At 40.7% G+C, this 19,476-nt stretch overlaps 2 protein-coding genes across 6 annotated transcripts in view; one reads left to right on the forward strand and one right to left on the reverse strand.

Annotated features, from left to right (window-relative positions):
• Positions 1-19,109, forward strand: part of adcy7 (adenylate cyclase 7) — a 35,960-nt gene extending 16,851 nt beyond the window's left edge. Inside the window, exons 2-27 of one of the 2 annotated variants that reach the window (XM_008337203.3) lie at positions 55-784; positions 5,618-5,815; positions 5,927-6,091; positions 6,315-6,464; positions 7,263-7,423; positions 8,334-8,445; positions 8,630-8,757; positions 9,007-9,165; positions 9,307-9,439; positions 9,881-10,069; positions 10,301-10,344; positions 11,316-11,378; positions 12,538-12,615; positions 12,812-12,881; positions 13,175-13,272; positions 13,371-13,455; positions 13,944-14,081; positions 14,193-14,288; positions 14,475-14,671; positions 14,788-14,899; positions 15,029-15,187; positions 15,275-15,421; positions 16,101-16,208; positions 16,306-16,426; positions 17,275-17,399; positions 18,155-19,109. In XM_008337203.3, coding sequence (XP_008335425.1) covers positions 620-784; positions 5,618-5,815; positions 5,927-6,091; positions 6,315-6,464; positions 7,263-7,423; positions 8,334-8,445; positions 8,630-8,757; positions 9,007-9,165; positions 9,307-9,439; positions 9,881-10,069; positions 10,301-10,344; positions 11,316-11,378; positions 12,538-12,615; positions 12,812-12,881; positions 13,175-13,272; positions 13,371-13,455; positions 13,944-14,081; positions 14,193-14,288; positions 14,475-14,671; positions 14,788-14,899; positions 15,029-15,187; positions 15,275-15,421; positions 16,101-16,208; positions 16,306-16,426; positions 17,275-17,399; positions 18,155-18,301 — 3,348 coding nt within the window. In that variant the 5' untranslated portion in view covers positions 55-619 and the 3' untranslated portion in view covers positions 18,302-19,109. The remainder of the gene's footprint in view (positions 1-54; positions 785-5,617; positions 5,816-5,926; positions 6,092-6,314; positions 6,465-7,262; positions 7,424-8,333; positions 8,446-8,629; positions 8,758-9,006; positions 9,166-9,306; positions 9,440-9,880; positions 10,070-10,300; positions 10,345-11,315; positions 11,379-12,537; positions 12,616-12,811; positions 12,882-13,174; positions 13,273-13,370; positions 13,456-13,943; positions 14,082-14,192; positions 14,289-14,474; positions 14,672-14,787; positions 14,900-15,028; positions 15,188-15,274; positions 15,422-16,100; positions 16,209-16,305; positions 16,427-17,274; positions 17,400-18,154) is intronic. The other variant, XM_008337205.3, reaches the window with a different exon arrangement.
• A 65-nt stretch (positions 19,110-19,174) lies between these two features.
• brd7 (bromodomain containing 7) overlaps positions 19,175-19,476 on the reverse strand; it is an 8,664-nt gene continuing 8,362 nt past the window's right edge. For all 4 annotated transcript variants that reach the window (XM_017030777.2, XM_017030778.2, XM_008337206.3 and 1 more), the window contains exon 17: positions 19,175-19,343. In XM_017030777.2, the coding sequence (XP_016886266.1) occupies positions 19,279-19,343 (65 nt within the window). In that variant the 3' untranslated portion in view covers positions 19,175-19,278. The remainder of the gene's footprint in view (positions 19,344-19,476) is intronic.

Genomic DNA, 19,476 nt, shown 5'->3' on the forward strand with positions numbered 1-19,476 from the left:
TTGGACATTTTTCCAAACTCAGTTGTACTTTTCTTGCTGTTTCCCTCCTTCTAGGTTCCTCCTGATGAGTGGAGCTGCAACATTAGACTGTTGTGTCCAAAGTTGTGGTGGGGACACCGATGGTCTGTGCAGCCCACACCTACTCCCACTTCTCTCCTGCTCTTTCTCCTTATCCCTCTCCTCCCCTTTCCCTGACTCCCCTCCCCTTCTTTCATGTATTCCCAGTCCCAGGCTTATTGCTCAGAACAAGTGAAGGGAGAAACTCCGGAGCTGGCAGAGGATGAAGGGGGACGGCCTGCCAACACCAGACAGAGGATAGGAGACACTAAAATGGCCAGCAAAGGGGTGAGGGAGTGAGAAGAAGACTAGAGCAGGGGAGGACGATACAACTGTGGGGGGAAAAAAAACTACTACGCTCAAGATGCCACGCCTAAAGAACAGACACCAGTTTCACTTGAGTGTCAGTAACTAGTTGGGCATCACTCACTGACCTGGAACTGTGGATTTTTAAAAATAAACTATCAACTCAAGTTCACGTCAAAAGTTGCTAGGACGCATAATCCGGTTTTTTTGGGGCTCCTTGTTGCGACCGGCTATGCCTGCGTGAGAAGAGTGAACTATGCCAGCGAAGGGGAAGTACCTGCTGAATGAACAGGAGCTGAAAAATGAGGCATTGTATCGCAAGTTCTCCTGCATCAGCCAGTATCAGCCGCTGGTGCTCCTGCTGGGTCTGTCCATGCTCGCCTGTGGCATCCTGCTCATCCTCTTCTTTGCCCTCGGACTGGTGAGTCTTCACTATGGTCCAATGTTTGAAATGAAACAATAGTTATGCACAAGATTTTAGTCCTGTTTTTGTTTTTCTGTGCCAGAGGCAGTTGGTTTAATTCAAAATAAGATTTCATTTTTAATTAAAAAAAAAGATTCTTTAGGTAGTGCCAGTGGAATGTGTCCTTTCACTTTTACCTTGACTTGACTGGTAGCAGTGAAATGAAAACACAGCATCCTCACTGAGCAGGTGACCCTAATGGGAACACCTCTAATTACTGACCTAAACGAAGTGGACGCAATTTGCTATAGTTTGTGATTTTCAAAATAGGAGCTGATTTGTTTATTGTAGCAGTGTTTAACTGTCTCAGTCCAGTCAATGTAAAGTGCTTTACAGCAAGTGTTTTCTTATTGATTACTGTTGCACATATCCTCGTCCTCATGTCTCCAATAACAGTCTGTGTGGTACACACCCACAACAGACCGTATGTATGTTACTGAAAACGTGGAGTGCATTTAATGATACCCATCACCATTACACTACTACTGTATTTTTATTACTATCTGAATACACTTGATTCATCTTTGATGCAGTAGTATTTAATACCACACAGGCATTGATTGATTATAGTGTTTACTATAAATCCATCTTCCTTGAAAGTACATTGGGGAAAAAAGTATTTAAAAAAAACGCTTTTTATTTTATAATGTAGTTTATTGTTAAGCCAACAGAACAAAGATGGAGCTGAAAGCTCTGTTACTTTATCTGACTTGTCTTTGTCTTTGTCTCTGTCTCTGTCTCTGTGTCTGTGTTTATGAGCCTTAGTCAACCTGTAGTCAACCTGTGTGGCTACTGTTTTCTGGAGGTCTTTTTCATGAGATACCAGACATGTTTAACAAACAGATATTTGACAGCAGTTCGGTTTTTCTTGGTTTTGTTTTTGGTTTTTTACAAACAACAACAGATTTACAGCCTCCTAATTCCTAATATTCTATGAGGCTAAAGAGCCACACGTGGCTCCTGAGCCACAGGTTGCAGACCGATATAGATTTTAATATAAGATGCAGCCGTTACAAAACTGCCACTAAATCTGTATATCCTAAAATGTAAAACATAACAGCATGGTCAGGTCCAGTCAGTGCTTCAAGATGTGAAAGATAAAAACCTTTCTTTCCTCTGCATGAAAGACTCGTCAACTAAAACACTTAACTCTGCTTCACTCAGAGCTGCTGAGGAGGTTGAATGGACCGGTGTTTTTGTACAAATGTAAGAAATGACGTGAAAATTGGTTTTACGGTTACTTTCATGGTGTTTCTTTCAGATTGTTTTTGCTACACGTTTAATCAAAGTCACAATGCACTGCTGTGAGGAAATTCAAATTTCTTTTCTTTTCAGTCTGTTCAATGGTCAAGGTCTGCTGCGGGAAAGTACACACTCGTCTAGGAGCTATTTAAATTTGCTCTAAAGCATATTTGGAAAAAAAAGAGAGAAAGAAAAGAAAACAGATTTCAGATGGGTTCTGCTTTGTGCAGAGATTTCTTCACCGGAGTTTGTGCGTGGGTATATTAACTTCCTGCTCTCCTGATCTCAAAACTAAAATGTTTTTACAGCCTTGGTCCAGAAACTGAATTGACAGATACATATGAAGTGATGTTTGCAGCATGTTGTTACGAAGGTATAAAGAATCTGTGTCAGACAGCAGAGCAGACAGGTTCTTCATACGGTGAACTGACAGCTCCTGTCAACAGAGATTATATTACTCGGCTCTCGCTAGAAACCCCCCGCCCCATCATAATAACCCTTTCTTTCTCTTGCTGCTGACTGTCTGACACACCTGTGTCACAAAAGGCTTGATATTGTTTGATATTCTCCCTATTTATACTGTACATGCATTCACACACACGCAGGGCTGAGTCTAAAATGTTGAAGAACAGATGTTAGTTATACATAGTTATAATTTCAAAAGGTGGAAGATTTTGTTGTTGTTGTTAAAACAGTCCTTAGACTAAACAAAGATGCAGGTTTGTCACCTGGTGTGAAATGATATGAATTTCCCACAATCCATCAAATAAGGAATTATTTGGAGGATATTTGAAGAAATGTCTTGGAGCTCTTTAGGCATCTCTCACATAAACATGCAGGGATCAGGAATTCAACAAACATTTCCCAGTTATATGACATCATCTCCATCCATTACCGTAGTATTAGTAGTTTTAGATATGCTCAGAGAAAAGCATCCAAAAGTGTCTTTTCTGTGCATCTGTAAATTGTACATAAACAGTTGATCTATGGTTAGTCTGGTCCATGACATCACCATAGAGATTGGGAATGAATAATAAAACATTTTTGTAAAAAAAAAAAAAAAATCAAGTAAAATACTCTGTTCTACTCTGAAGAATACTTTGTTCTTTTGCCCTTTAATTATTTTTAAATATACCATCTGAGAATAGGACAGTCGTTCGCAAACTTCTTTTGCACCATCACCCCGTTCGTAGATATGACTATTGTCGTAGCCTGCTTCAAAGCTTCAAAACTCCACTGAATTGTAAATTCTTAATATAATAATAAACATAAATATAGTAAATAATGCTGTGCTACTCCCTAACATTAGGTCTGCGCCTCCCTCTTTGAGAACCAATGGATTATTGTTTGTAGATCCCCAGTTGTCCACTTTGTGATCGACTTATTTGGATTTAAAAATAATGAACTAGTCAGACTTATGGACAGGTCTTCCTTTTTTATGTTAGGCAAATTCCTTTACGCTGAGGTCAGGGGAGCTGAGAGGAAAATGTTGGGATGGAGCTGCTGTAACACTGTTGGCTAATACAAAGGACCTGCAGAGGCCCAGTTAGCACCAGTTAAAATGTCAGCGTCATCTTGTATGTCTCCTCTCCAACTGTGACTGTAAATGCTAACGCTGAGAGGAGAGGTGAACATCATCACCAGGCCCTGACTCCTGAGATGGACTGTGTTAGGCAGGAGAAAATACAGTGATGTGTGCAGTGTCGTATAGTGTCAGTGTCATGTAGGCTGACGGAGGCAGGGCAAGGAGTAGATACTGTGTGTGATTGACAGTTGAACCTAATTTAGGAGCCGCGGGTGCAGGTAAGGTCAGTGAATCAGTCTCACATATTTGAATCTCAGTCACCTTTATGATCATCAGTCAGCAAAGCAGTGTTTGAATGAACAGTGTTTTAAAAGTGTATTAAAAAGTGATAAAACTCTCCTCAGTCGAATGGCATTAGAAATGATACTACTGCACATACGAGTGACAGAGGAGCTGTGTGATACAATATTATGGACAAACTGACAATTTAAATTAAATCTTACAATAGAGTAATTTATGTAAATGGACTTTCTTACAGAATTGTGACTGTTGTTGTTGGATTGATCATCACAGCTGTAACTTTACCTGTTGACATGGAAACAGTGCAGGTAGAGCCTGGAAGTCTGCCGGATTTGTTAGAAGCCTTCGCTAAAACCTTAGAGGGAAAAATAAATTCTACATAAAGCCATAACTGCTAGACTATTATAATGAGTACACAGTATGGTAATGTAATAGTGAATTATAATATATATATATATATATAAAAAAAAACAATTTGTGTGCATAATATACATATATTTACATATTTATGTATGTTTGTGTGTGTGTGGCTTAATGCATACAAATTAAACAAAATGCAACCATTGGGTAACAACCTGTAGCATTAGGTTGAGCAACATTTCATAATTTCAAAAAACAAAAATTAATTTAAAGTGAAAATGTGTTAATGGAAATAAAGTTTCTGAAGTAATACAAGAATATAATATCAGGTCATAAAATACCATGTCTTTTGTCTTTTGTAATCTGTATATATTTACATATTTACGTATGTTTGTGTGTGTGTGGCTTAATGCATACAAATTAAACAAAATGCAACCATTGGGTAACAACCTGTAGCATTAGGTTGAGCAACATTTCATAATTTCAAAAAACAAAAATTAATTTAAAGTGAAAATGTGTTAATGGAAATAAAGTTTCTGAAGTAATACAAGAATATAATATCAGGTCATAAAATACCATGTCTTTTGTCTTTTGTAATCTGTTGCTTTTTCTCACAAAATCGCAGCTTTGTGTCTGTGGCTATTTGTTTTACCTTTGCAAAGGTTTTGGCAAGATTTGGAGCTGAGAGAGTAGAAAGTGCTGTATTTGAGATCTGGCCTTTTCCACTGCTGCCATGGAAACGGCAAAGCTCAACATACAATGCAGAGATGGCCTTCTGTGTGGAGAGATCTATTAAGACTGACTTTGTGTGTCTGTCTCACCCTTGAGCACTTATTTAACCCTTTGTTTTCTCTCCTGCACCCCTACCCTCACCCTTCTCCCCCCTCACTCCCACACTCTCTCAAACTTAACCAGGACTAGTGGCACACACACTGTTAGGCAAAAACAGATGCTTGCTTTTGTGCGTGTGTTCACATACACAAAGCACAAATATTACATAGCACAAAGAACCACTTCCTGGGGCTAAATGTTTGGTTTTATACATTAAAAAAAACATTTTCATTCTTTCCTTCATGTCCATTTTTATTGTAAAATACAAGCAATAAAATATTAATAATATAATAAAATACAATACATTTAAGTCAGACACAAACTGTTACCTTTTCTTTGAAATGAAACAGGTAAAGCAACCCATCTGGCTGTAATTAAAGCTACAGTCCGTTTGGTTTTACTGTGAACTCATCCTTGTCCTTGTACGTATTTTATTTTGAAATCCACAGTACCGTTGCGTGCCGATTACATCCACACCAGTCTTACACAACATATGTGTTCAATTTTCTCCTTCTCCTCGACCGCTGGAGCAGAGCGCGCAGGAACACTGTGCCTTTGTGAGCGTGGTGAGTGGCGGCCTGTTTGTGTTCCTGGCTGTGTTTGTGCTGGTGTGCACAGAGATACTTTCTCAGCGATGGAGACGTCCACTGGGTCTGATTGTCTGGGCCACACACATCACCATGGGCTCCACATTCATCTTCTGCAGCCCCATCATCCTGCCTTGGGACCAGGTAACCTGGGAGACACAGTTACATTTTCAGAATACCAATTCTTGAACATGAACAGATCTAAAGTGACGGAACTGATGATCACCTCAGATCGTGTGACCTCTGTTCCTCCAGGTGCCTTACTTCCTCTTCATCATCTTCACTGTGTACACCATGCTGCCATTCCAGCTGTGGTATGCTGTGGTGCTGAGCGTTCTCTCCTCCCTCTCCCACATTATTGCCCTGACAGTGTATCTCACCATTAACAACAGTCTGCCCATCCCCTACCTTGCTAACCAGGTAAGATTGGTCTAGAATTTCACTTTTTTTTATTATTTTTTTTTTCTATTTTCTCTAACTCTATGCTGAGGAAATGTCTGGATCTTCTGTTTTTGAGTCAGTTGGAAACGTATTGCATTTGTTGTCAGTAAGGGCAAGTCGTCTTTTTTTTTTTTTTTTTGTCCCTCTTAAGGGCCCTGTTCTAGTTCGATTCCTACATGGTCACCTGTGTCTTCTCTCGTAGCTTCTGTCCAACGTGGTGGTGTTTCTGTGTGGCTGTGTGGTGGGAGCCTTCCACAAGGTTCTCATGGAGAAAACGCTGAGGCAGACGTTCCAGGACACCCTGAGGTGCCTGCGCATGAGGATGAAACTGGAGATAGAAAAAAGACAACAGGTCTGACAAAATCAGCTGTAAAGCTGTGATGAAAGATCAGAGTTCAAACACACACGCTGTGATCAATGTTTTTATACTTCATTTATCTTGAGCATAATAATATAATTTCCCCAGTGAAGGATCAATAAAGTTCAACCTTAATCTCAATGTTAGATCATTAAACTGACTTTACACTGGCCGTGTGACGTAAATTCAAATCTCCATAAAAATAAGCATTAAATTCAAATCAATTAATGCTATATTGTAATATGTTTTTGTTGACAGATGATTTGAACCAATCATAGTGATTAGTTCACCTTTTTCTGTATTAGACTTAGCTTTTGTAATTTAGCCATGACATGCACAAGTGGGGTCGACAAGAATTTAAAGAAACACTCAACCAACCTGTGCAGTTACTGTACAGGGATCGCTCTCTCATGACAACAGTATTTGTAGAGTTCAGAGTACATTGTGTCACAGAGTCACATGTGTTTATGTCCCACGCCAATAAAATTACCTTCTTTTTTTTTTTTTTTTTTTCCTATTTTGTTTAACCATAAATCAGTACTGTTCCCTGTGTGGCGACTGTGTCCTGTATCATGTTCATCGTAAATAATGTAGATTATGTTATAGATAACATTGCAGAAAAGAGAAGACACATCACATATGCACATTACACAAAATTTACACAAATGACTGACAAATGACTTTTATTGTTTTATTAAATGGAGAAAAAGAGCACAGCTTCATTCACGTCTACAATTTGTTTGCTGATATTGTTAGCTGACTGTTTCCTACACGTGTTTGTTTCCGTTTCAGGAGAACCTGTTGCAGTCTGTGCTGCCGGTCTACATCTCCATGAAGATGAAGCTGGCCATCATGGAACGTCTGCAAGACTGTAAAGATAAAGCAGAGCAACAACGTCTGGTCAAAGATAACAACTTCCACAGCCTGTATGTCAAGAGGCATGAGAACGTCAGGTACAGTTAAAGTTACCTTCAAGGATGTTTCATTTATAGTGTCACACTGTTATTTAAAAACTAACTTCTACTTTAAAACAAGCATGAATCCGTTTTGTTGTTGATGCTAAAATGTAAAAAAAAAAAAACTCAAAACGTTTATTGATTAATTTGTATTTATAACCCTGTTTCTGCTGTTTAGACAGTGGCTCTCCTTATTTTGAGCCATGACTGATTTTTTTCCCCCATCCCAGTGTGACACCTTTACTGGGCCACACTATACACTTACACTTGTACTCAATTTATACTGTCCAATTAATCAAATCTCCTAATCTAACCTATGTGAGGAAACCAGATTAGCCTGAGAAATCTCAAACACACGGGGAGAACAAGCACGCTCCATTTGTGGTTGTGTTACTGTGAGACGAGGACAGCTGTCCACTTCTGCCACTCTGTATTATATATATATATTCATATATTCATATTCAGTGTCATATACATTCAGAATCATGGATGAGCTGTGTTTTGGCTTTGTCTCTGACCTATGGCTGGAACAACCTTATTCTGAGAAAGCTTCTTCTTTAAGGTTAACATTTACATAGTATTCAGTTCTGCAGGTTAGGTCTGAGTGCTTGTGTCCCTCTACTGGTCAACACACAGAAAGTCTGTTATTGGTCAGCTGTTCTGATATTAGAAATGGAAATTCCTCTTTTTGCCTGCTTTAAAAAAAAAAAAAAATTTTAAAAGTACATAGTGCATTGATTGACACTGTGTACATGAAAAGTTAGGGTTGATTTTTTTTTAAACTTTTTATAAATGTTAATTTTATTATAACCCCTGATTATTGCATGTCATTTCAAGTCAGGATTAATTAGGTTAATTAAATACAAAAATCAAAATAATGTTGATTCAGTGCTGTTTCTCTTCACAGTATTCTCTACGCTGACATCGTTGGCTTCACCCGATTGGCCAGCGACTGTTCTCCCAAAGAGCTTGTCATCATGCTCAATGAGCTATTTGGAAAATTTGACCAAATTGCTAAGGTGAGTAGTTTGAGTCTTTTCTGATGACACATCTGATCTCAGTGTGACTCAGTGTCAGAGGTTCAACAGTGCACTTGTTTAAAACCACTGTTGTTTCCTGGTTTTGGTGCAGACTCATGCTCTGCTTTAACTGCTGACTCACGACTCTTTTCATTTCTCGGTTTTTGTTCTTATCTCTTTACAGGAGAATGAATGCATGAGAATCAAGATCCTCGGAGACTGTTATTACTGTGTGTCAGGGCTGCCCGTCTCTCTGCCCAATCACGCCAAGAACTGTGTCAAAATGGGCCTGGACATGTGTGAAGCCATCAAGTGAGCTTTGAATTCCCCTTTCAGCTGTGTAACCAGGAGACGTAGAACCTGATCTGTGCTGTCTCTCATGTCTTCTGTGTGGTTGAGTCCATTGTTTTGGATAGAGATATTGGTTACATCTTTTTTCAAGTAGGGATGCAAATATAGATCAAAGATTGTTTTTTAATTATTATTATTCATTGGTGACAAACTTTAATCGCCTTTAAATGACTATTGTTCACCTAATGAGCTGAAGTGTCGCTCCTTCAGGCAGGTGCGTGAGGCCACGCGAGTGTATATCAACATGAGGGTCGGGGTGCATTCAGGAAATGTGCTGTGCGGTGTCATCGGGCTTCGCAAATGGCAGTTTGACGTGTGGTCACATGATGTGACTCTGGCCAATCACATGGAGTCTGGAGGCCTCCCAGGGTAGGTGGTAGATGTTCTTTATCCAGTGGCTGTGAATGTTGACCATCCTGGTGATGAAGACCTTCATGTGCAGTACATTATATATGTACAGCTCATGTCTTATTCATTCAGTACCAAGACTTTTATTTTGCTGCTCTCTAGACGTGTCCACATCACAGAAGCCACTCTGAAGCACTTGAACAAGGCTTATGAGGTGGAAGAGGGCAACGGTCACACCAGGGACCCTTACCTGAAAGAGCTCAATGTCAACACGTATCTGGTCATTGATCCTCGGGTGAGTTCAGATGTGCCGCAAAAAAGAAAAAACATTTTTCACAACATAATAATTAAGTATCCAGTGAAATTCCCTACCCACATTTCAGTGACCTTATTTCATCTTATCTGTGTGAGTGTGTGTGAACATTGATAAACAGCTGTATTTCACAGAGAAAAAAAAGACAGAGGTCACATGTAACTGAAATCCTAAAAAGAAATGGAATCGCTTTTTATTCTGTGTTAAAAGTAAAAGTAAAAGTGTTAAACTTTTAATCTGATTTATTTATATGAATATGTACATATATATTTTCTTTCTTTTCTTATCCCAGTTAATTAGATGTTTGATGTTAAACTCTGTAAAATAGTAAATTGCAGACATGTGGTGTATGTGGGTTGTGCCTTTGAGAACACATTGGTCACCAAAAGATCTGCAGCTGAATTTTCTGTCCTCTTTATTCAGTCTAAGGATCCGTCCCTGAACACCCGCAGTGCACCTAAGCCTCGGGTCAATGATGGTCTGAAGATGAGGGCGTCTGTGCGTATGACCCGTTACCTTGAATCCTGGGGCGCCGTCAAACCCTTTGCCCACCTCCAGAGCCCAGAGGGTTTTACCACAGATACCATTGGCAATGGCAAGCCGCACTGTAAGGTGAGAACGTGTCGTCGCTGGGCCACATTGTCATGTCGCATCACTGATATTGAGTTCTTATGTGGCCAAAGTATTTTGGTGTACAATTCTATAAGCTATACCTCAGATTGCAATTTGTAAAGTTTTCTCTACTTTTAACTATTAGACATAGTGTCGTGAATATCAACATCAGGCAGAAACAGCCGTGTCATTTTCCCTGCACTCTGACTAAGTGTTTACTGTCTTCACCAGGACATTCCCCTACGATCAGCCCCCGGCTTCAAACACACTGACAGGTAAAACTGTGTCCAGTTACTACAGTACTGACATTCTACTATCTACGACCACTGTTGTTTGTTGCTCTGATCAGAGCTGATGTCTGTTCATATAAAGCTATAAATCCAACGTTGTGGTTGAATCCATCAGGATCAGCATTGACACACTGTCCTTCTTCTGATTTTACTCTTATCTGCACTCTAGATCAGTGGTTCTCAAACTCTTTATACTCTGTACCACTTGAGAAAACATTGAGCTCATTGGCTGCTCGTGTTATTCCAGTGTTGCTGTAGTGCCTTCTGTGGAGTGAGGGCTGAGTTCTGTGGACAACACGTCCATAACGTTCATACAGTTTTAAGACAGATTAATTGTGAGACTGGTTTATTGTTGTTGACTCTCACCGTCTGCCTGTCACACAAGTGTGGAGCCACATTCTTAAATTTCAGCGAGGGAGGAGTCAGTGTGGGCTGCAGCCACACTGGTAGAGACGGTGCTGAAAGTGTGGGCCACAGTACGCCAGGGTTCCACCCAGGGAGAGAGAAATAGGATTCATTCTAAGAATATTCTAGATTTTATTCACATAAATGTGGAATGAAATGGAGGCCAGTGTTATATAGATGCTACAGCTCTGGGGTGACATGCAGTGTGTGTGTGTGTGTGTGTGTGTGAGCTGAAGCCAAACCACAGTGAAGAAAGCCAGCAAAAAATACATTAAGATATTTTTTTTTATCTTTCTGTCATAACAGAAGGTTATTTCATGCTAAAAGAAAACCAAAATTATGATCAATAAAACTCCATGTTTTGGAGTACCAGTATTTGAATGAAATATTGGGTGTGATACTATTGCAGGTATTAGTACATTTCTATGAATGAGTTGTACTCACTCCCTTTTAAGAAACGTTTTTTTTTTTTTAAATAAAATATAACTGGCCCCATGTTTTGATTTTTGATGGATCTGATGTGTTTGTGTGTTGCTGTTGGACCCTGACAGCCTTGACGATTCTCTAGAGGAACCGTCCTCACGGCCTGTACCTCCATTCAGCAGCAGCTATAAGTGAGTGGGGCCCTGAGTGGCCCGCAGGTTCTCTCAGGCAGTAGTTCTTCACCTTTTCTCTTGTGACTTTGTGAGCTGTACACATTTTTAATAAATCCTTTGGTATGCATGAGATAACTTGTCCTTTTTGGAATTACAAACTTAAAAGTTGGTAAAAGAAAAAACCCTTTCCTGTACAGTAGCATAAACAGCTGCCATTTGTCATTGTAAGAGAAAGAGGTCACACTTGGTGACCTTAGATTTAATAAGGCCATGGTGTGTGTTTGACCTTTGTTCACTGAGGTGATGTGACAGTGACGTCTCCAGTTACAGGTTTTTACAAAAATCAACTTGTTCAACTGTTATGAAGTTTAAGAAGAAGAAAAACTTCACGTTAACCATTGTGTGTTAACATTATAATATTTCTAACTTGATTTGAACCAAATAAATGAATAATTAAGCTAGCACGTAAAAGTACTAAATGTATTTGGTAGAATTAATATCAATTTAATTACATTACCATATGACAGGTTTTAGCTTTTATTTCATTATATACCCTTAACACAGGGTCCCAGACTGTACTGAGCAGCTGATTCACATCGTACATATGAATCACACATGTTTAAACCCGTCTTGTGTTGTCTCCACGGTGAGAACTACTGCCTTGGTGGAGAACCGTGCTGTTCCCCACTAACCTGAGCAGAGGAACTCTCTTCTTTTACCTCTTCTTTTCACTCATACCTTTCTGCACCAGGGCAACAGGTGATTTCGGTTTGTAACTGTAGTTGGCTGAAATGCTTCTTTTAACCCGTGTCACTGACTCAGGCATGTGTGTGTGTGTGTGGTGCCGGTGTTATCTTCCTGATAATGCTGAGGAGGTTTTCAGGCAGAAGCACAGCAGAAACGCTGACTCCCACTGGGACTCTCTAACTCGGAGTGCTGTGCGTCCGACACACTCCCCCCACGTATTGAACACACTCTCTGTGGCACAAACATTACTTCTCTCCTTCCACTAATGCTCAGAATGGCATTAACCGAGTTGCCTCCAAGCACAGCTAAGTGGGACCTGACTGAATAACCTGCATGACCTGATCTGGTTTCCCAGCATCTGTTCTAGTCGGCCTTCCTGTTACCGTGACTGTGCCCTGATCATTTGGGTTTTTTTTTGTTTTTGCTGCAGGAACAAATCCCAGAAGAGTAAGTTCGACGAAGACCTGCACAACGAGATGACCACGACCATTGATGAGCTCGGCAGCAAGTAGGTTGCATTTTCAGAGTGAAGGTTGCACTTCAGCAACAATTCACCTGTCACCAACGGTTCCCAGAGTCCTTGACCTGTAGGCGTCTTTAGCAGTGTCATATTTTTAGTCTTATTGTTCTTATTCTCTTTATTCCTTGATCCCTTCCTCCTTTCCTTCCACTATGCCTCCTCTCCTTCTCTCCTTCACTCACAGGCAGTGGTCGAAATCAGAGGAAAGTGTCCGCTTTGCTCTGTGGTTTCCAAAGAAAGATCTAGAAAAACAGGTACATTTGAAACTTGGAATTCTGAATTAGATATTAAGAAGCTTTAAGAAATGATCAGGTTTTATTTACCAGTCTTTTACACTGACTTAGTTAAACACACACTGTAGTGTCTTGTACCAAACTAGTTCATGTTACATAGCACTTGTAAGGATATTATGAGCATGGCACAATCTATCAAAATAAATTGGCACCTGTTGATTTTGATAACACTGTTCATTAATGTACCATTTTAAAAACAAACACCTAAACCATTACAGTGATTCAATTCTTTGTTCTGTTTTTCTTCCCCTCAGTACCGAGCCCTGGATCTGCCCATGTTCAGACACTATGTGGGCTGTGCCACCTGCATCTTTCTCTGCATCTTTGTGGTGCAGATGTTTGTCACAAAGGAGTAAGGACACGTTCTTTTGTTTTGAATGGAGGAAAGTAAAAGCTGGTGGACAGTGATTCTTTTTTTTTATAACAGACTGTGTTTTCACTGTCCTTCAGCCGAAATATGCTGGGAATATCATTCGGAGTGTTGGTCTGTGTGCTGTTGCTGACTCTGGCCATCTGTTTTGCAGGTCAATTACAGGTCAGTGAGTTAGGTTTTGTAAAGGTTGTTTGGGTATTTTGGTGACTTTTGGTTTATTTCTTGTATATATATATATATATATATATATACACATATATATGTATATATGTGTATATATATATATATATATACAAATATATACATATATATGTGTATATATATATATATATATACACATATATATGTATATATGTGTATGTGTATACATATATATATGTCTATATGTGTATGTGTGTATATGTATATATGCATGTACAGTATATGTGTCTATGTCTATGTCTATCCTGCAGTGCTGAAAAAAAACTTGTCTTGGATTCTACCCCCCAACTTTATGGTGCTGACATCTTACATTCTGTCCTTGGGGGACATTTTTGGACACATTCCTTTACTGGGAATAGCCTTTGCACACACACACACACACAGACAGACACACGTGTGGACACATGCCACTCATACCTGACGTCCTCACCTCTCTGTACTCTCTGCAGCGCCTCTTCCCAGCGAAGCTGTCCAGTTGCCAGTGGCTACCAGCTGTGTCAGAGGCTGTGGTGAAGCGGCCGTGTGTGCGCCTCCCTCTGGCCACCATAACTACAGTGGTCATTATTATCTTGGCAGTGTTCAACCTGGTATGAAACTTTTTTTTTTCATTTCTTGTCCATCTGTATTACATAACTGTCAACACAGTCCAGTGGTTTACTGTCAGTCCGACCTTTGTTTTTCTTTTCCACTTCCTGCAGTGCTTCATCCAGACTCCTGTGAAGGACTTTTCTGACCTATGTCACTCAAATAACTCGTCTCATGAGGGACTGGATGGTGGTCTCTTTTATTTACCAGTGAGTTTCAACAAGTCAAGTCAAATATCTGACATGGGTTTAAAGGAGTGTCTGAAGATTTAAGGAACAAAAACAGTCGATTCAGTTACTTCAGTCTTTCTTAAGCTTCTGCTAAAATCTGACAGTGTACACTGACTGCCGAGTAGTCTGATCCTGTTTCTAATATACCCCCCCCCCTCCCCGCAGTACTCTGTGTACTGCTGCATTCTGTCACTAATTGCATGTGGAGTGTTCCTGCGCGTGAGCTTCGAGCTCAAGGTTCTCTTCCTCACCCTGGCCTCCACCACCTACTACATCCTCATCCTCAGCACCAAGAGCCAGCTCTTCATGATCTATGGAAACGTCCTCTACTCTCAGGCCAACATGAGCTGGAACTGCAGCAGGTGGGGGCACTATTCCTTTCTGATGTTTCTGTCATTGGTCACCACGGCAGATCGTTCGCCGTTGTTCTCAAGGTTGACATTGAGTCTAGAGATGAGTGTTCCACATTGTTCTACAGCACGGATGACGAGTCCATCCTGAGGTGGATAGGTCTGGTGAAACACCCTCAGCTGATGAGCTGTATATACATCACACTCTTCCTGGTGACCATGCTGATCATCTCACAGCAGGTAGTGACGCTCTGCGTTCTCTGAAGACCTCCTCCTCATCATATCTTACAGTTTTAAGACATTAAATCACACTGTTGGGATTCTTCAGTCCTCACTTTAAACTGAAACTCCCTTCTGTTGATCTCGTAGAATGAGTCCTGCTTCCGACAGGATTTCTTATTAAAGTATAAGAACCACACGGAGCAGGATGAGATCGAGACCAGGGAGAACCTGAACCGGCTGCTGCTGGAGAACGTGCTGCCCGCACACGTGGCTAATTTGTTTGTGGGTGAGCATAAAAAGAATGAGGTAAGAAGAAAGGTGAGTGAAAGAAAAGAAAAAATCTGAGACCATTTCTATGGACGATTAATCTGAACTTCTCCTCTGAACCAACAGGACCTTTATTACCAGTCGTACAACTGCGTGTGTGTGATGTTTGCCTCGGTGCCAGACTTCAAGGAGTTTTACACAGAGTGTGATATCAACAAGGAAGGCCTGGAGTGTCTGAGGCTGCTCAATGAGATCATCGCAGACTTTGACGAGGTCAGGGAGACAAGGACAAAGACACTGTCTGCTAATTCTTATTCACCAACCCTTCAACAAACGCCAAGCGGACTCATGAACACACAGGCCTGGACTTTAGATTTGTCCTGAGTCGTTTCACCACATGCTCTGGCTAAGAGTTTAAGTTTGAACGAGCCACAGGTCGATACAGTATCAGATCTAAGTATAAAGCCACATTGGTTTGAAGGGACCTTTGATCATGGATGAATGAATCGTGCTCTCATGATGAATGGGAGATGGTTTCTCCAGCTGCCTCCTCAGAACAGCACCAGTACTGTATATACTCACTCCGGTCTAAATGACTTGGGTTTTAACAGTTCAGTGTGAACGTTAACACACACAGCTCTCTGATGAACGTTCACCTACTGGCTGTAATGTCATCATTATTGTATGTTTTTAAAGCAGAACTTGTTTAATGTCCTGACTAATATTGTTACGGATGGTGTCGGGGCGAGGAGAGGCGGGGGTGCAGTACTGTGGTCGGGTGTAGCTGTTGACTTGATTAACCTTTTTGGTAATAAATTACCAACGACTACTGCTGAAAAATGTGAAAAAGCAAAACCTACGCAGGAAGTCAGAACTTTCTGCAATAAAAACAAATTGTGTTTTATCAAAAAATGCCAACATCATTTATTAATTTATTTTTCACCCCCAACAGCTGCTGTCAAAGCCAAAGTTCAGTGGTGTGGAGAAGATCAAGACCATCGGCAGCACCTACATGGCTGCTGCTGGGCTGAGTGGAACACTGGTGCAGGAGAACAACCAGGTACAGACGACACAGCTACAGACCGAGCTACAGAGAATTGGAATCTGTGTGTACAGTGGTACTGGACAGTGACTGTGACTGTGGTTGTGTTGGACAGATTCAGGACATTGAGAAGCAGCCGGCTCAGATTGGGAACATGGTGGAGTTTGCCATCGCTCTCATTGGTAAACTGGACGGCATCAACAGACACTCCTTCAACAGCTTCAGGCTGCGTGTGGGTGAGTGAGTGAGTGAGTGAGTGAGTGGAGCTCTCTCTGATGTGCAGCTCCGTCGACTACCTCTGTAACACAGCAGTGTGTCAGAGCTCGTCTTTGCGGTTTCCTGTGCAGTTCAGGAGGAAGTCAAGTGAAAACATTTGAGAGCACGAAACAGGGTTTTTATTGGAGGAATAAAGTCAGGCTCGTGTCTGTTGTTATGTCTGCAGTTTTTACACACTTGTTTCCCAGACAGCGGATTCCTGAGCGACTCATGGTGGAGAGAATTACAGTCGCTATCAGAAGTTATGTCTGAACAGGTTTAGTGTTGACGCAATAGAAATGTTAACGTTAAAAGGTTTTTTAAAAGGGTGTGAAAGGTCATGCAGTAAAATCTGATTTTTTTTTCATGGTCAAAGCTGTTAAAATAAAAGTACAAATAAATTAATAGCAACCATAGTGTTTAGCTAAAAGGTTCTTAACGTCTTAAAATTAAAACCAAGGATGTCACGGGAAAATTAGCCAAAAGCAGCAAAAAGGATATAACAAAACCTAAAGTAGCGCGATGTAACGTCGTGTAAAGCAAAACAAGCTAAAGGTTAGCTTGAACTGAAACATTTATCTGTAAAAAATGCTTGAATGTGGCAGGAAGTAGTGACAAAGCTCCGTGAATAATAGTGGAACTGATCAGATGACACACCGCTTTCCTCAACTGAACTTTTTTTTCACTTTGTGCAGCTAAAGATTTTATCTCACTGATCTGTTTTTTGGAAATGTTGCTCAAACTGTCTCCTATAAAACCTGCATTTGTTCATGACATTATCCGTCGTAAAAAACACAGACGTAAACTGGCCTGTGTGGTTTTTCCACAGGCATCAATCATGGCCCAGTGATAGCTGGAGTGATCGGGGCCAGGAAACCTCAGTACGACATCTGGGGCAACACAGTGAACGTGGCCAGCAGAATGGAGAGCACCGGAGAGCTTGGAAAGATCCAGGTATGTCGGGAAAGACCAAAGTAACAGTGGAGCCACAGATTGATATTTGGACTTGATTTTTGAAGTTTGACCTTACTTGCACCAATGCTCACATACTTAGGGCTCTATATAACATTAAAAAGATAACGTTTCTGAGACTGATCCAAAACTGATTCACGTTTTATCAGAATAATGAGAGACAAAATCTCCAAACAGTTCCAGTTTCAATAACAGCTGCTTTTTTATCAACTTAAATAACAAATCTAATTCATGGCTAGTAACCAGAGACAGTTGCTCTAAGACATCAGGGGAACTTCAACTTCCTTTTGAAATAAGAGGGTTTCCATGTGTTCTAGAAAACCTTGAAAGAGAGTGAGCACATTTCCTGTTAAAGAAAACATATGGAAAATGAGGGAAAAAAACTCAAAAATCCTGGAAACACTTAAATAGTTATTCTGCCGTTCCCTGCATTTTACTGTAATGACGACAAAGTGTTGTGTCAAGTTGTCGCACTGTCGCTGATTCCATCGGCCATGTGACACTACCAGCCAATGAAACAGCATAGAAGCTGGGCTCCTGCAGTATGATTGAACGAACTGTTTAAGAGGCGTAACCACCTTTTTGACTGACTTTTGGTTTGCTAAACAGCGCATGTCTATTTTACGTGTATACTGTTTATAATAATATCTGGTGCTGTATAAAGATTGTGTTCTGGCTGTTAAGGTGGAGAGCAGTCACTAAAGGCTTTGGCTTTTCTGATGTAATACTGTCCCCAGGTCACAGAGGAGACGTCAGCCGTGCTGACGAAGCTAGGATACTCCTGTGAGTGTCGAGGATTTATCAATGTCAAAGGGAAAGGTGAGCTCAAAACTTTCTTTGTTTGCACCGACATGAGCAAGCAGCAGGGAATGTGTCTGAGCTGAGGCCCCGCAGCCTCGGCCAAGAGTCAAATAGTTTACACACTCCTGCAGCAGCAGCAGAGCCGGTGTTGACACAGGAGCAAACGCTGCTGCAGCTGCAGTGACTGTGACTGTGCCGAGTGGGAAGTACTAAGGAACCCGCTGCACCACAGTGTGCCGGCTGTATCTCTGGACTCCGTCTGCTCTGGAACCTTGGGTTCGTCCGTTCCTTTTGCACTGCATGTTTACAAGATACAGAAATGCACACTGTACTGATGATAGGGAGGACATCTTTGGACCCTTAACAACTAAAACAATGGACCCCGTTTTGACCATATTCTTGGAGCCATGGGATTTGCTGTTTGAGAAGGGAAGGGCTCTGCTGTTACTATGGGGTGTGCAGGGGCTACAGTTTGTGGCTGAAACAAGCTGCACATTTGGATTCTGCAAGAACGTCAAGTTTCATTCTGCTGCATATCCTCCAGCTTCTACATCTTCAGCATCTTTGATTCTTAAACTACTCTTTTACATGAAGTTCTCTGAGATTCCAGCTCCGACACAAAACAGTTTGAAGAGGACAAAGTCAAATCCACTTGCTGTGTGTACTCTGCTGAAATATGAAATCCATTTACTCTGTTGCTGCCTGCCTGCCTGTGTGTGAGCTTCACCTATTCAAGGAGGGTCACCTGACCAACCCTGCATCACACACTCACATGTGCCTTGTCTTCTCAGACCATCATCTTCTCTGTAATTGTGGTTACATATTAATGATAATAAATATGATAATGTATTGACCTTAATGTGACAAAAAAATGTAAAATTGGATTTTGTACAGTAAAAGAATGTAATAAATGTTTTACTGTTTGTCCTTTAGTCATTTCACCACAAAGCTATGGGTTGGATATAAAACGTTTATTGATTGAAAAACACAAACAAAACAACACAACAACTTTTGTACAAAACTTAAGTGATGAAACTAAATGATGAAAGGGTTGAAGGTTTTATTTAACAGCCACAGCAGGAGCAGCATCCTGACACGTGACGTCCATGGCTTCAACCGTCTCCACTGAAAACAAATGTGATATTTTAGACTTCTACCAATTACAACTGCTGTCATATTTTACATTTAATTAACATTTAATTTGTCAAAATAATCTATGTTGAAAATAATTGTCAGGTGCAGCCAAAGTCTTTCTTCC

The sequence above is a fragment of the Cynoglossus semilaevis genome, unplaced genomic scaffold, assembly GCF_000523025.1.
Source record: "Cynoglossus semilaevis isolate Cse_v1.0 unplaced genomic scaffold, Cse_v1.0 scaffold1507, whole genome shotgun sequence".
Taxonomy (NCBI): domain Eukaryota; kingdom Metazoa; phylum Chordata; class Actinopteri; order Pleuronectiformes; family Cynoglossidae; genus Cynoglossus; species Cynoglossus semilaevis.